The 17,379-nt window shown below is 35.8% G+C and overlaps 1 protein-coding gene across 2 annotated transcripts in view; it reads right to left on the bottom strand.

Moving 5' to 3' along the window:
* Window positions 1–461: 461 nt before the first annotated feature.
* The window catches only part of LOC122525798 (protein bric-a-brac 1-like), a 90,473-nt gene continuing 73,555 nt past the window's right edge, over window positions 462–17,379 (bottom strand). The window contains exons 2-6 of one of the 2 annotated variants that reach the window (XM_043648757.1): window positions 9,846–9,909; window positions 2,737–2,914; window positions 1,599–1,684; window positions 1,220–1,459; window positions 462–1,050 (exon numbers count right to left, since the gene is read on the bottom strand). In XM_043648757.1, the coding sequence (XP_043504692.1) occupies window positions 533–1,050; window positions 1,220–1,459; window positions 1,599–1,684; window positions 2,737–2,888 (996 nt within the window). In that variant the 5' untranslated portion in view covers window positions 2,889–2,914; window positions 9,846–9,909 and the 3' untranslated portion in view covers window positions 462–532. Of the gene's footprint in view, window positions 1,051–1,219; window positions 1,460–1,598; window positions 1,685–2,736; window positions 2,918–9,845; window positions 9,910–17,379 lie in introns of both variants that reach the window. The other variant, XM_043648758.1, reaches the window with a different exon arrangement.

Here is a 17,379-nt window from a genome sequence, read left to right on the forward strand (position 1 = left end):
TCGCTTCTTTATTCTCTCCTCTACTCTTTCACCTTGTTCTTCTTCTTCTTCTTCTTCTCCTATTTGAACCTCAAAGTGTTCTTCGAGAAATCCCGGAGTACCAAAAGATGAGCGAGCGTCTTGTGGTCCGTCGAACGGAAAATCGTCGTCACTTTCAACCTCTTTTTCTTGTTCTTTCCTCTCTCTCTCTTTCTTTCTAATATATATATATATATATATATATATCGTCCTTTCTCACTTTTCTCATTCTCTTTCCATCTTTCACGTCTCGACGGACAGAAAAAGCCTACTCTCTTTCTTTCACTTTCTCCCCTAACTTTTTCTTCTTCTTCATCATCATCTTCTTCTTCTCTTCTTCTTTTTCCTCGCCATCTCTCTTCCTCCTCTTTATTCTACCCCTTTAACCCCCTCCCCCGCCCGCCCGGCCCTTTTGCCCACCTCATCTCCCTATCCTTTTCTTCTTTCGCACACTCGCTTCTTTTAGTTGCTTTGCTCACTCGCTCTTTCTCGAAGAGTCGTAAATCGTCGCTTACTATTCGCAACGAGAGTCAGTTAAGGGCTCCAACTTGACTGGTATCTTGTCCTTGTCCTTGAGACTGTGGGGACTTTTCACGAGGTCGGCAATGTCCTCTTGAAAAAGATTCTCCGGTCTGGGACTGACAAAGCTTCGTGCCGGTTTATACGTCATACCACTTACACCGATACCAACTTCTACGCTACCCGGTATATGTCCAGGATCCATCAATGGGCCCAATGGACTCGCTAATGGACTTTCCATTGGACTTTCCGGTGGACCGCCAGAACCTGGACTCGCCAGGCCTAAATTCAAAGGTGAGTTGCCGGTATTGTTACCACCGACGCAACCGATCATTCCACCTCCGTTGTTACCGAGACCACTCGCGTTATTGTTGTTGTGATGTTGACTCGCCTGCATCGCCGCTTGCAAATTCGACGATAAACTCGTCGATAAACTCGTCGATAGGTTCGTCGCCATCATATCGTGCTGCGAGTGGGCTGCTGCTACCATGCTACACATTTGATGCCTTAGACCTGAAAATAATTCATCAATTATAATATCATTAAACATATGTATATATATTATTTTTTTAGGTTTATATCGTTTATTCACAATTTATTGATCATATGATATATATTGTATATTATTATAAATGAAATCTATTATTAATCGAAGAGAAAATTCATGTGAAAAATAAAATACCTTGAGCAACAGCAGCCACCGCCGCAGCGGCAGCAGCCCCAGGACTGACTGCACCTTCCGGTCCATTGCAAGCTGCATAATTCGCCAAAGTCGGATACATCGAGGCTGGTTCTTCCTTAACAATATGGGGGGAATGACCGTCTCTGAAGACAACTGCACGTATTACGCCACGAATGTGTTCGTCCGGCCAAACGCCGAGTAAAATCCTTTGGGGTCGTCCTCTGCCCTTTGGCCGCAAATCTATGTTCATTTGAATCCAACCAAAAAAAAGAAAGAACAAAGACCAACGATTTATCTCAGATCAAATTAATTAATGACAAATTATTTTAGCTCGTATCTAAATGGTGGTCAGCAATAATTTAAAAGGGTTAACACTCACCGGCTCCTCCATCAGCACTAGGACCCAACATGTTGTGAACTCTGTTCGCGTACAGTACGAATGTCGGATAAGGGATGTCGTATTTTCTGCGAAGAAAATTATAAAATAATTATCATTATTATATCGATACCATTTTTCTATTCGCTAACGTTAATCGCATATTACACGCGTGTATCATTTTTTTTCCAAGCAAACGTACGTATTTTAATTAACAAATTTTATTATATTACTAAATTATTTATTATAAAAGAACCCCGTTAATTGAAGGAGAAAAAGAAAAAAAAACTATGAAATCGAAGATATCTTTCCGTTAAAAAAGTAACTCTACAACACACACACGCGCACACATACACAGATATATACATACATCCACATATGTTATATGTCTCTCTCAAGATCGATCATTCATTTTTATGAATTCAACTAACCTACTTCGAAGCAGTAATTTCCAAGAAATGACATATGTGTACACAGACACACACCCACATTCACACCGAGAGATTGATATGGTAATATGTAATATGTACGAAATCGTCTAAGCGAAACTATTTTCTTTTTTCTTCTTCTTCTTCTTGTTACTTTTTTTCCTCGAACAATGTCTACATTTCGAATTCGTGCGAGAAGAAGAGAGAAGGAGAGAAAACGTAAGTTCGAAACATAATTCGAGGGACATTTTCATACTACGCATAGGTGTAGGAGGTGTGTACGTGTACAAGAAAAGCACATAAAACTTCTTACGAGCAAGTATTTGTATTCTAAAAAATTATAGAGGTCAGTGTGCCATAACTTTTCGAAGAAATTAAAGGGGTCAGTGTGTCAGACATTTTCTTAGAAATTATTATAGATAAACCGAAAGCTTCGTATTTGTGTATCGTGTGCACAAATAAATTGTAGAAAATCGGATAGAACGTTTAATATAATTTCTTTAAAAATTTAATAATAAAAAAAAAATAAATTTTTAATTAAAATATCAAATTGAATATTAGAAAATGAACCATTACAATGACCGGTATGTTTCTCTCTCTCTCTCTCTTATTCGATTATTCTTTAAATTTGTCTTTTTTTTTTCCATCGAACGAAATATGTTTGGTTAAAAAAAAACGAATAAGGTGTGGGGGGGGTAAGAAAAAAAACTTGCCTCGCTGCTTGACTCAACGATAATCCTTCCTTGAGGACACTGAAGATCGCTTCCGCCATCGTTTCCGGTCTCCAGGATTTCAATGGGCCACGTTCACGGAAGCGTAGATTGTGGACCAAGCTCTGATTGGTGTTCCAACATTTTTGCCACATCGACTGCAGTTGATACTGGTAACTGTCTGCTAGTTAACGTCCCCCCGTGGAAAAAAAACAGAGAGAAAACAATTAGTCAATGGTTTTTTGTAAACGCCAAATAAATGTGTACATACATATACATACGCGTACTACGTATAAAAAAACACCGCATAGAGATACTATAGTACTCTACAAATGGTATTACCACCACACACATACGCACACACATACGCATGCATACATACACACGGAATAGCGAAACGTTTTAAAAAATTCCGATTTAATTTCGGAATTTTTCGTTCTCTTTATTTGTGCATTTTTTTTTTTTTTTCCTTTTCTTTTCTTTCTCGCTCGCTCTCTCTCTCTCTCTCTCTCACATTCTCTCTCACCCTCACCCTCACCCTCACCCTCTCTTTTGTTGTTACGTATTAATTTCTACGCGTGTTCTCGTTTATGCTCGAAACAAAAGACAAAATAAAAAACAAAAAAGAAAAAAAAAAAAAAATATATATATATATATATATGTATGTAAAAAATTAACGCCCAACACACGTCAATAGAAACGACGACGCAAAAAAAAAAAACGGCCGACGTGGCGTTATTTTTTTCCCCTTTTCTTTTCTTTTCTCTTTTATTTTTTTTTTTTTTTTTTTTGAAATTTTTGTTTAAATATAATTTCGCTTTTTTCTTTTTTTTTTTTTTCTTTTTCAATTAATAGTCGATACTTTTTCGCCTCGATCCCCATGTATGCATCTCTTTCTCTAACTTTTTCTGTATACCTTTTACATTGTTCGTAGATTTGCCTGTAAAATGAGAAACAAATTTTTTAAGAAAGATAGAAAATAATTCGTAAAAAGGTTTTTTTTAGGAATTATTATATAAGACTCGTTAATTATGATTATTACATAATTTATCGATTGTGTTGTCGTAGTTTATACAATCGTTTACAAAAGTTGCGTTTTCAATTTGTTACAAAACAAAGCGCAATCTTTTATAAAGAAATGAAAAGAAAAAAGAGAGGAAACGTATAATAATAATAATAATAATATTAATAATATTAATAATAATAATCAATAATATATATAATAATGTATAATAATAGAAGTAAAATAATAATAATAATAATAATAATAATAAGAACCATAATAATCATAATCATTACTTAACATTAAATATTAATTGGACTATCGTAGCTATTTTAATTATTGCATCATAACTTTTACCATCATTGCTTACGGAAATTCGAAGTCGTTCCGAGCTTTCTTTTCTTTCTATTTTTTTTTGTCCTTCCTTCCTTCCTTTCTTTCTTTCTTTCTTTCTTTCTTTCTTTCTCTTCCGCTTTCTCTCTCTCACAATAACTCGACATTTATTCGAATTATTCGCTTAATTTTAATATAAACGAGTTTAAAATCAAGATTAATATTGGAAGAGGACACAGTTTAAATATTAAAAACCATTCATCACCCTGTCCTTCGTTAATTTCTTGTCAAGAGACGAATATTACAAAAAAGATGAAAAAAAAACATAAAAAAAGAAAATAAAATAAAAAAGATGAAATAAAATAGAGAGAGAGAGAGAGAGAGAGGAAAAAGACAAAAAAAAAAAGAAGAAAAACAATTTTTCTCCGGTCAACTTGAACTCGGAACTTGGGAAGAATTAATCGGTGAGTGTTGTATCTTCCGGAAGTTGGAAATTAATCGAACGATACTCGTACATAATAGTAATAATTGGAATAATAATAATAATAATAATAAAAATAATAATAGCAATAATAATAATAATAATTACTCGCATACTTCTCATATACAATAAAACACATTCATACACACACACACACACACGGAGCCAGACAAACGTTTACAATCATTATACATAAGTACTTACGTACTTACATACACACACACATACACATTGTGATCATTTATATCGAGAGCAGCACCCAGTATGGCACGAATGGCCTTAATTCACAGCGATTATTTAATAGTTAAGTTATTGAGTTTAATTAAGCCTCCTTTAATTTGATGATTAATACAATTCATTGGAAATACGCTTGGTATGTATATACGGCGTTTTGTTGCGTGTACATACATACATACATATGCGTCTAATAATAAATGTCTAACGAAGATAGAAAACGTTCCCTATATAGTAATCTTCTATCTTTAGAAGTTTTCGTTTAACGGGATAAATTAAGAATAAATTGTGGATTTAGGGGTGGTCTTAGGGTGGTCTCTCTGAGGCACGAGGAATAATAAGAAGAGGGAGGGGGGAGTGGGTGGAAGAAAATGTTGGATGATAAGGTACGAAGATAAAATATATTTTAAATGCAATTCTCCTTCGAATATTCCCCCTACCCCTTCCCACCCTTCCCCGTTCCTTTCGTTCGTTTACTCCAAACGAATTATAACGAAAACGCGATAATTTCATCCAAATGCGATTAGATTTTGTAAAACGAAGCAGCAGTCTTCGTTAGACTTTCATGATCAATCGTCTTCTATTTCGTAAGAAAATTTTCGTACAAAACTCGTCGTCTATGTGTCAAGTCTAGACGAGATCTAGTTCGAAAGAATATATCATCGTCGCCTGTGAGACGGTGGTTATTTTTTTTTGTTTTTGTATCTTTTATCTAACTATTTAACTTGATTCTATTCGTCTCTCTTTATATCTTATTTTTTATTTCTATTTATTACTATTACTATTTATTATCTGTGTCTCTCTTTCTCTCTCTCTCTCTCTTTCTCATTTTTCTTGATTTTTCTTTTTTCTTTTTCTTTTTTCTTTTCTTTTTTTTCTTCTATGTTTCGTTACTCGTACGATCACAGCGATGACATAACGTGACGCGAGTTTTAATCATTTTTCTCTTTTTATTATAAATTATTATTAATTAGTAGAAAACTAGATATAATAGAAATTGAATGTTGAATTGTAGATGTGATATAAAAAATATTCGATTTTTGGAAAAGTTTTTTTCCCATTCCTTTTTTAATGTACAAAATGTGCTTCTCCTTTTTATGAGTGTTTTTTTTTTCTACATAGAAAATATGAATTATTATTATTATTATTATTATTATTATTATTATTATTATTATTGTTATTATATTTTTGTGTATATTAAACGTTGTAATTATTATTGATTAAACATCGTCAAGCGAGAAACTTTGTATTTGTGTAATCGAGAATAATAATTATAAATTTGAACGATCGTATTTCTTGAAAATTTTCTAAATAAAGAAATGAAAAATATGTGTTTCTCCGTAATCATGTTTACGTGAGCGCACGTGCGTGCGCGTGCGTCTGTGTACGTGTATAAGTTTCTCGATATATACACAAATGCACTCGTAAGTTCATTTTAATTGACTTTGCATTAAGTTAATAATAATAAGAATAACGTAACGTAATAATACGTAAAAAAATATTTTACGATCTGGTAAATAGAGTATTTTAATCGCTACGTGGAAAATGTTTTAATTTTTGTTATCTTGTTAACAAAAAATTACTATATCTCTTATCTCTTCTTTTTTTTTTTTTGTTGCTTTTTTTTTTGTGCTCGTTATCACTTATGATGCGTTAAAATATTACAATATCACGAATTCTAATATAGTGATTAATTATTATGCATCGATTAATTAGCAACAATAATTAATATAAGCGTCTTAATTTTCTTCTATGTAAGTTCAACCTTCGATCATCGTAGACCATCATTCATCCTATTATTCGATTTATCTAGGCAAAAGCAAAGAGAAAAAAAAAAAAAAAAAAAAACAAAAAAGAAATCGATAAGAAAAATACATATCTCAAAAAATAGAAATCATTTGTTTTTAATATCATCATCATCAAATGTGACGCGAGAGAAATATTTCATGCATAAATTATATACAATTGTTAAATCGCGTTCTTAAAAACAAAATTCAAAATGGAATGCAATTGATAGGTCTTTTCTCATTTGATTTTTCGATATGTATGTATAATTGAGATTAACTAACATATTATAAATATCCATTGGAAGACGAGATAACGCTGAAGGCACGTGTATTATAGTTATCTTAATAAATCGCGTTATTTCCTATTTTTTCTTTTTTTTTTTTGAGAATGCGAATCGATTAATCAACACTTGCATGCAAAATAGAAATGCAGATTAATATAATATTAATATAATATCACACATTAAATAATATTAAATAAAACTATTAATGAGAGAAAAAGTATCGTCAAATATATTCTTTCTTTTTCGTAAAAATATAATAAAAAAAAAATTTCATCTCAAAGAGACTAAGGTCAAAGTTTTAAAAAAAAATCAGTCTCCCTTATTGTACGTAAATTACAATTACAATTACGATTAAAAAAAGGGGTGTAGAATTAAAAAAAAAAAGGAAAAAAAATGTAAGAAAAATTATTCGCATTCTCGATAGTCTCACTCTCTTTCTCTCTTTCTCATTTCTTTTTATATCTTATTTTAATTTTGTTAAATATTATTGCTATAGTCGTGGTCGTGATCGTCGTCGTGGTCGTCGTCGTCGTCGTCGTCGTCGCTCTCTCTTTGACGATGACGAAAATAATAATCGTCCCGAAAAAGATCGTCGGTCATTCGTTTTCGTTTTCATCGTTGAAATACAAGGAAACAATGGAATGTTTTTTACAAAATGCCCACCACCAACGATAACCAATGAGACCGTTAAACGTAAATGTTGGGTCGCGTTTTCGTCTCAACTTTTCGACAAAGTTTAATATCACGTTAAGGGACTTTTTCGTGCGTCTATTGTAAGGACTAATGCTGATGTCGCAGCAAAATTCAAGGACGGCAGTTTCCTCGCTCGAATTTAAACCAGCTTCCTCGAGTACCATCATCCTCTTCGATTTTCCAAGTATGTTGTCGTAGAGGGTGCCCTTAGGTATACCATATTTAGTTGATGCCTGTGTGAACCTCATCTTTTGGGTAACCACAGCCTCGATAGCTTCTTGAAGATCATGCCGAGTCCACGTTGGTGCCTTCAGCTTCAGCAGGCTCGTATATTCAGCTAAAAAATAGTCATGCCATTTTCCGACTACCTTTTTTTTTATTATCTTTATCTATTTTCTAGCCACTCCCTCTCCCTCTCTCTCCCTCACTCTTTCTTTCTTTATATTTTTCCTATCACCATTGACATATCTTCCCTTTTCGAGAAAAAAAAATAAGAGGAAGAAGAAGATTAACAAGGATAACAATGATCTTGCGACGACTCGTTTTCGTTGGCTAAAAAGAATAATAGAAATTTATTATACTGCCCTGCTTTTTTTTTTTATCATAGTTTGTTGTTTCCTTTTCTTTTCTTTTTTTTTTCTTTTAAGGATAATTAATAAGAATAATAACGTCTTCGCTCTTTTTCTAAAATCCAAGAATAAAGAGGAAGTTGAGAATAAATTCAATCGGAGGAACGATTTCCTATGAAAAATAATCAAAAAATAAGGGGTTATTAATAATGAATAAAAACACGAATAACTCTGGTGATTTCAATGACCGCAATGACGAAGTTTTTCAACGTTCTCGAGACGAGTTACGATGAGAGATAAATGAGAGAATATATATTAGTTTATTCTTTAAAGAATATTTTAATTCAACGATTTCTCTCTCTCTCTCTCTTTCTCTGTCTTTCGCGAAAAGTAGATATAAATCTTAACGAAAAATAAATATTTAAGTAAAATTGAATGAAGAAGAAGAAGAAGAAGCAAAAAAAAGAGATGGTAGCGAAGAAAACGCACACCTTTGATCAAATCACGATTGAAGTGTAGGAAAAGGTAGCGAAATAAAATCTAAAAAAATATAGGCCAACCAATGAAAATTTCTCTCTCTCTCTCTTGGATTGAGAGAGAGAGAGAGACTACGAAGACAAAATGTAAATTTTTCTCTAAGAAATAATATTCCTCGTCGTTGTCAGGGCTTTTCGAATCGATTTGAGCTCGCGTAACGGAGAGTAGTTCGAAGTTTCCGCGTAGTAGTCGTAGTAGTAGTCGTCGTACTCGATTTACCGTGAAAACTCGAAAAGGAAAACTAGCCAAGCAGTCAGCCAACCAGCCAACCCAGGATCCCGCCGCGTGTACGCGCAAAACTCACGGGTTACTTTTGCGAGCGTCACGAATTGCGAAAACGCGTTATCGCTGCTATTAAACCGATGCCCAGCGTCGTTTCGTCGTCTATCTAAATTGCTTTCTATATTAAAAGCAAAACGCATTCCACTCGCTTTATTATTGCCGAAGTAACGACACTTACTCCTTCCTTTTCTTCTCTCTTTCCACCCACCGCCATTGCTAACCTTATGCATTTTCTTAGTTTTTCTTTTTTTTCTTTTTTAAATAACCAAACAAAAAATCCAAAGTTCGAGAGCACCCATCTCCTTTCTTCGATGTTTCTTTCTTTCTTTTATTTTTTCATCATTTTTATTGCTACCTTTTCTTTCCTTTCCTCCCTCTCTCTTTCTTTCTCTCTTAACTTTTTTTCTATTTTACTTTTAATTAATGTTATAGGAATAATTTATATTTTTTACAATTGCGATAGTATGATTTGAATTATTATTATTATTATTATTATTATTATTATTATTATTATTATTTACACTGAGAGTTCCATTGTTATATTTATAGTAAGAACAAAAATAAAATTGTAATAAAAAAAAAAAGAAAATAAAATAAAAGAAAGTAATAATAATTGTTACCTCTTTCGTGTAAATAGTAATAAAAATAATTTTGAGACCATTTTTATTTTTTTTTCAACCAAATGTCAGAGAAAAGAAAAAAAAACACAACGAAACGACAAATAAAGAAAACAGAAAGAGAAAGGAAATGAAATGAAATGAATTTGGCGAGCAACAAAATGTTTTTCCTGGAATTATTATTATCATTAATATGTGTTTGCGGGGATACTGGGGGTTGGTTGGAGATTGGGGATGTAGGTGAATTAATTAGACGTAGTTGACTCTGTGAGACGTTCGGTAAGAAACTCACCTGCTAAACTGGAGGTGGAGGCACCGCTGCCGAGCCAAGCGTGGGAGGATTCCAACAACTTGGCCTGAAACAGAGAAGAAAAAGATAATCGAAGATTAGTCACGAGTTTTTGTCGATCATTTTTCTTATATATTAAAATCTTATTGTAATATATCATTGGGTATATCATTCGTCGCATGTAAATTGGTATTATAAACGGTTAGATCATCTTAATCGTTTCTTTCAAAATAATATAATCAAAATATTTCTCCTTCTCTTTAACAAGTGAAGAAATAAAAAGCGGATTCGGACAAAGGCCTTATTAATTTTTAAGATCCCATTATAAAGACCCCGCCCCTATTTTTTCTTCTTCTTCTTCTTCTTCTTCTTCTTATTCTCAAGCAAACAGCCACGAGAATTTTTATCTCAACTTACACAAAAATATAACGGGGAAATAATAATAAACGGTAAAAATATACAAATTGAACCTACTCGAAAGGAAAGAAAAAGGGCCGCGTGTATATATATTTATCCACACTTATATAAAAGCTTCATAACGAATGAAAATAAACCTAAGAATATAAAGTTAAATAAAAGTCTGCCCTTACCCCGAGTATTACTCCAAGATACAATGAAAAGTAACGAAGATAAGAAGAAGAAGAAGAAGAAGAGGAATAAGAAGAAGGAGGAAAATTTGAGAGAAAAGGCCCTACGAAACGAATAAGGATAGTCTAATACTAATAACCATCCTTATTCCCTTCTTTTAAGCTAAGAATCGCGAGATTTTATCTCTCAGTTTGACCAGAAGCAAGAAAGCAAAGCAAGCAAGCAAGCAAGCAAGCAAGCAAGCTAGCAAGCAAGCAAGCAACCTAGCTAGAACAAATTTTGCCGTCGATATCGTGAAAAGTAGAAGGAAGAAGAAGAAGAAGTAGAAGAAGTAGTAGAAAAGGAATGGTTTGGAGAGTCAAGATAGAAAGAGAAAGAAGAAGGAGGGGTTGGGGTTTTGGAGGGTGGGGGATGGGGTTAGAGGAAGGAAAAGAAGAAGGGTAGGAGGAGGTGGAGGAGGTGGAGGAGGTGGAGGAGGTACCGCGCGCCTCCGCCGACAACTTTGCTAATATGTGAGGCTTTCTGGGCTTTTCCATGAAAAGGGGGTTGCGAGACGCAAGCGTCGAAAGCGCAAGACACACGCAAAGTTGCTTCATTTCGAAAGTTTCCCTCCGTACTCTCGCGGCGGTTTCGCGATTTCTGCAATAGGATTGCCCGGCGACTCCTCCTATACTTTCTCCACCTTTATATCTCCGGTGCTTGCTCGGTTCGGTTAAGCTCTCAGGTCAGTTGCATCAGTGGTCGTCGCGACCACACGAAAAAAACCGACTCCTCATATACCCAAAAGCGTTTTTCAGGAGTCCTCTCGCACCCGACTTTTCAAATTAATTTTTAAGGGTTTCATCATCGACGCCGCTGCTGCTACCGTTCGCGTTTTTCAGTGGTTTGATATACCACCACCACCACCATTACTACCATTGGTTAGCTCGGCCAGTCAGTGCACAGCAATTCAACGCCAATCGTGCCTTTCTTTTTCTTTTTCTTCTTCTTCTTATTCTTCTACTACTTATTCTTTCTTTTTTATTTTTTTTCTACTCTTCTTTTTCCATCATTGGGCTATCACCGTTTACTATATAGCTATCCTTGCTTAGCTTTCTCTCTTTCTCTTCTTTCTCTTTCTCTTTCTCTTTCACTCTATTTCTATCTGTTTTCCTCGGATAGAAGAGGATAAACGTGCAAGCAAGCAACGCGAAGCAGCCTCGGACCCACTCGAAGAAAAAGTTCTGTTGATCCACGAGTTTGTTGGGCCAACTAAAGGCTTTTTGTTTAAAACCGGCGAACCGGAGCGGAAATTTTTTCACCAAACTCTCTAACCCCCCACCACCCCCTCCCATTACTATTTCTATCCCTATCTCTATCTATCATTTCCTTTCTCTATCTCTATCTCTATCTCGAGTGCACTTGCCTCGGTTCAGTAAAATAAACCCCCTGCCTATTTGTCTCGAAGGAGGGTTGGAGTGGTGCAAAAGAGAATAACAAGAAGAAGTACTATAGATATAGATAGATAGATAGGTAGATAGATAGATAGATAGATCGAAGAATATGGATAAACTAAGAGGGGGGGTGGGGAAAGGGAGGAGAGAGTAAGAATCGACCAAAGTCTAAAAAACATAACACATCGAAGTAAAAAGAAGATAAGCGGGCTGAGATATGAAAAAGAAATTCACTCTCTCTCTCTCTTTCTAATTTAATTAATCAATTGTGCACGTAAGAAATTATTTTGCAAACAACGAACACAATCTCCCTGTTATTCTCATTCTTTTTCTTTATACTCGCAAACATTGAGGGATGATATACAAAAATAAAAGATTTTCTATTATATTATAGTGTTTATTCGATTTAAACGATCGTTTACTTATCATTAAAAATAATAATAATAATAATAATTAAAAAAAAAAAGAATTTGATAAGATATTTATCGAAAGAAGTGTAACCAATAATACGGATAGAATAAAATGTTTCCGCAGAGAAGGAGTAACTAAACGTATATTTCATAAATGCATGCATGCATGCATGCATATACAATTCAAAGGTAACCGCGATTCTTCGCAAAGAGTATCAGTCTCTCTCTCTCTCTCTCTCTTTCTTTTACTCTCTTAGGTAAAATCGAGGGATGAGCGTAATTTCGAGAAACGACCACTACCGACGACGGCTGCACGCATCTCGAGTTAAACCACACAAAGAATTATCGAACAGACCGTAGCCGTTTCTGGCAACTGCATGTCGAAATGAAAGAGAGAGAGAGAGAGAGAGAGAGAGAAAGTGAACATCAGTGCAGTCGTAGTTCGGACGTGCAAGCCAGTATATATCGTGTCGCGTGCATTTTTCATTGTCTCGTGTCCCTGTGACGGTGCAGTCGAGAAATAGAAAAAGAAGGGTGGGATAGAGAGAGGGAGAGTAAGAGAGAATAAGAGAATAAGAGAGAGAGAGAGAGAGAGAATAACGTCGAAGAACGTACGACGTGCAGTCTGACGTGTGCATTGACGAGAAAATTGCAAGGGAGCTCGTGCACACACTCTTTCCTCTCTCTCTCTCTCTCTCTCTTTATCGTCTTCTTCTTTTTCCCAGAATAATCGACTTCGTATATTATTTTCGGTTCTATGTCGTTTTCCTCATAGATAGAAAGAGAGAGAGAGAAAATAAAAAGAGAGTGTTTTGCTAGCATACCAAATTTTACTTTATTCCCTACAATACTACTCTAGTATAGATAGTTCTGATTTAAGAGATTTAAAAGATCAATTTATTCTTATTGTTAATTAAACATCGTACTGAGACGGATTATCATCATTTATTATTGAACGTAACAATGAATTCAGAAATGAAATAGTATTCATTAATAAAGTTCATCCTTTTGCGGATAATTGTCGAATTCTTTTTTAATTGTTATACTTATTAAATATATACGCAATAATCATTTAATAACATATTAAAATAATGAATAAATAAATAAATAAAAAAAGAAGAGAGAAAAAATTATAAGAAAATCTATACACGTAAGAAAATCTATTGATACGAGAATGTCGGTGAAATGATCGGTGAAAAAGAAAAATACTTGAAAAGAATTCGCGTTGACGCGTCAGGGTTGGTAGATGAAGGGGGTGGGGGGCGGACTTTGGGTCGGTAGGTAGGTTGTGAGTGTTGTAGCAGCAGGGACGATGAACGCCAGCAATGCCGGTGCAACGTGGGCACACGACTATGTGCCATCAGCCTGCTTTCTGTATGATGCATGCCGCTAATGGAAATGAGGCCTCCGAGCTTGCATATATCCCTTTCCTCCTGTGCGAACGTTACGTCTCTTTCTCTCTCTCTCTCTCTCTTTCTCTCTCTTTCTTTCTCTCTCTACCACCCTTCCTCTTCTTCTTCCCTCATCTTTCTCCTACTCCTCTTACTTTTCTTCATTCTCTTCTTTCAACTCACTCACTCACTCACTCACTCTCTCACTCGCTCGCTCACTCTTTCTTTCTTTCTTTATTTTCTTTTTTTTTTTTGCTACGGTACGCGGGCGTAAACGTCAAGCATAGTTTGCTCCTCTCATCGCTGCTTCTTTTCCTCTCGCTTTCTTTCTCAGACACTCGGCCTCGAGAAGACAGAGGAGGAAGAGGAGGCATCCGTCGTACACGCTTGCTTGGTCGAAGAGGGTTCCTGAATTAAATATGGCCAAGCCGAGAGAGAAAGAGAGAGAGAGAGAGAGGGACACGCGACTTCAGTCTCTATTTCTATCTCTCTCTCTCTCTCTCTTTCTTTCTTTCTTTCTTTTTCTATTATATACGGAAAAGAGAGATTTTCCTCTCACTTTGATACTCCATCGTTCTCTCTCTTTGTCACTTTCTTTTTCTTTTTCTTTCTTTCTTTCTTTATTTCTTTCTTTCTTTCTTTATTTCTCACTCCTTCTCACTCTTATTTTCCTCTTTTTTCCCCTCTCGTGCTCATATACCATCCATCTTCTTCCTCCCGTATGCTTTTACACCTGTTAATCGTCCTATATGTCACCGAATACTTTTCCCCTTTCTTTCTTTCTTTTTCTTTTTCTTTTTCTTTCTTGTTCTTTTCTAAGATTGTTTTCTTACAAGTTCGCGTTGTTATATTCATAAGATTCCGTTTCTTTTATTTTTTCTTTTTCGTTGACTCCCCGTATCGAAAAGAAATGTATCAGATCACGATCCGATATATTTATAAATCTTAAACGTATTATAACAATAAATAAGATTTATATTAACACTCTAAACATCTAAAAAGAAAGGAACAGAATTTTGTATCGAATAATTATTCTTAGATTGATTTTTTTTCTGTATTTTTTTTTGTAAAACATAATCCAGGTAGCGGGTAGATCTGTCAACTATGAACCCGATAGTTGTCGGATCTACTTCAGGGACGCGCCCCTGCCTACGCGAGCCTTGGTTTATCACCCAATACCATACGGGTGAGACCATTGTCCTATCCCTGACTCTCCTTTCAAACCCACAAATTTTCCTTTCTTAATATCCTAGAATTTTATACTCGCCAACGTTATATGACCAGCGTGGCGAGTTATGGCCAAAAAAAACCCTTAACAAACGGGCTAAAGAAGAGAAGAGAAAACATAATCATCGATGGGGACGAGTCTTTATCGAATTTTTTGTCAAGGATTTTAGTGGCTGATGATAGTTGAAGTAAAAGTAGTAGTAGTCGCGTTTTCGTCATCGTCGTCGTTGTCGTTGTCGTACTGGGGCTAATTCCTGCAAATATTTGCCGGGCAAGGATATAGGTGGGGGTTGGGGGGGGTGAACTGCTGCTGCTGCTTCTGCTTCTGCTTCAGCTTTTGCGAGAAAGAGTAAAATACAGAGAGAGAGAGGGAGAGAAAGTGAAAGAGGAAGGAACGAAGGAAGGAAGGAAGGAAGGAAGGAAGGAGGGAAGGTACGAGATAGGCACAGGGATTTCAGTCAACACGACAATCCTCGACACCGTCGTCCTCGTCCTCGTCCTCGTCCTCGTCCTCGTCTTCGTCCTTGTGCTTGTGCGTCGCCATCGCGTCGCTCGGAGTTTCACGTAGCAGAATGCAGCGCCGCAGCAAATTTCTAATCAGATTAGCGCGGATTAGCAAAGTTCGTTTGTTCTAATGAAATTCGTCTAAATTAACGTCGGACGAAAGAGAGAACGGCGGCGGCGGCAACGGCAACAGCAACGGTGCTGGTGCTGGTACTGGTACTGGTGGTGGTGGTGGTAGGTAGAAACGAGGGAGGAAAAGAGTGAGGGAGGAATGAGGGAGAGCTGAGAGAAAGGGGTAAAGCCAGCGGCACTACCAGCTAACAAGAGAGAGAGAGAGAGAGAGATACACAAATAGAGATAGAAAGAGAGATCGTTTATGTTCACTTACGACGTGTCCGCGAGAAACTTTTAGGCTCATCGACTCCTTTAATTGCGTCTATGTATCTTTTTCTAGACTTTAATTTGTTCAATTTAAAAGGTTTACCTATACTACTATCTCGCGTATATTATCGAGACGCGAGAGAGATATGATGTTAATTATGAAAATTATTAACGAATGATATTTCAAAATGTATAATTATTTTCTTTGTCGTATTAATTAACACTTTTTTTGTTCTTTTTTTTATTTACAATTAAATCTCCGAAAGTTTCGAATGGAAAATACAGGTCTTGGTTTTTATTCGAAATAAACGAAAAAGCAAGCACCCAACCACCAACCCACTCGTTGGGTTCATTTGTATAGATCTTTTTTCGCGTTGCAAAAATTTGTTTGATTATATTATTTTGTTGCTTTATAGATATAAGATGACAGTAAATTGATGCGATTATAATATGTCGCGTAAGTTCGGGTAATGGGGAAGCAAGCTCGCGTATAACCCTTTTCCTACATTGGTAGGTAACTCCGGGTACAGTCCTAATGTTTAAACTAACGCGCGCGTATACCTACATACATATTACTCGAAACTCGTCATCTCCGGCTATTTATCTTTCGCGTTGACGCACACGTATACACAGGACGGACGACTCTACCGACACGAGAGCGCTCGAATAAATAGATTTATTTATTTACGATAAATTGATGCCGGCTGGCTTGTCTCCCCCGGAGGGAGACCACACGTAACGAATATACACACACGCGTGTATTATATACACACACACACACACATATGTCGCGTTGTATTCGGTATATAGAAAAGTAACGGAGTATATATGCGAGAATGAGATAGAACTAAACTCGACGAGAATCGGATTGTTTCGCGTTTATATGGCGCGGTGTGCCAAGCTGATTTCGTTGCATTTCGTTATTACCAACTCCTCCTCGTCATTATTGCTTTAACAAATCATACGAGTGATTTCAATGGACGATATTTTGTCCACCTCTCTCCCCCCCCTTTATTTTTTTTTCTCCTTCCTTCCTTCATTTTTCTCTCTTTTTATTTTTTTTTGTATTTTTAATTCTTTTTTTTTTCTTTTTATTCTCCTCGTCGTTGTTAGAGAACTCGATAGAGAGAGAGAGAGAGAGATAGAGATAGAGTTTCTATTTCCACTTAACTTTTTTACAATCCGATCGAACAAAGTGCGTACGCGAGATACAAAAAATCCTTTTTCGTTTGCCAGGTTTTCTCGGTATAAAGCTGGCGTTTTAGATCGGCGCTTTTTCATTTTTCTCCTTGTTCCTTTTGTACACCCCAATATATATATATATTATATATATATATTTTCTATGTGTGTTCGCGTACAAGTTATATATCGTCGAACGTTCTACAGGTAGCAGAACGCGGCCGTGCTCGTTCTGCTGTCGAAATCGATGCGCACGATGACATCGCCCGTGGCTTTTCTATGGACCATGCTAGAAAGAGAGAGAAAGAGAGAACAAGAGAATGAGAGAGAGAGAGAGAGAGAGAACGAAGAGTGCAACGTTTGTTTTAACGCGTTGCTGATTGATATAACCGTCGGTGATATACATCCTTCCGAAGACTTTAAT

The sequence above is a fragment of the Polistes fuscatus genome, unplaced genomic scaffold (genome assembly GCF_010416935.1).
Source record: "Polistes fuscatus isolate 324 unplaced genomic scaffold, CU_Pfus_HIC Scaffold9, whole genome shotgun sequence".
Lineage (NCBI taxonomy): Eukaryota > Metazoa > Arthropoda > Insecta > Hymenoptera > Vespidae > Polistes > Polistes fuscatus.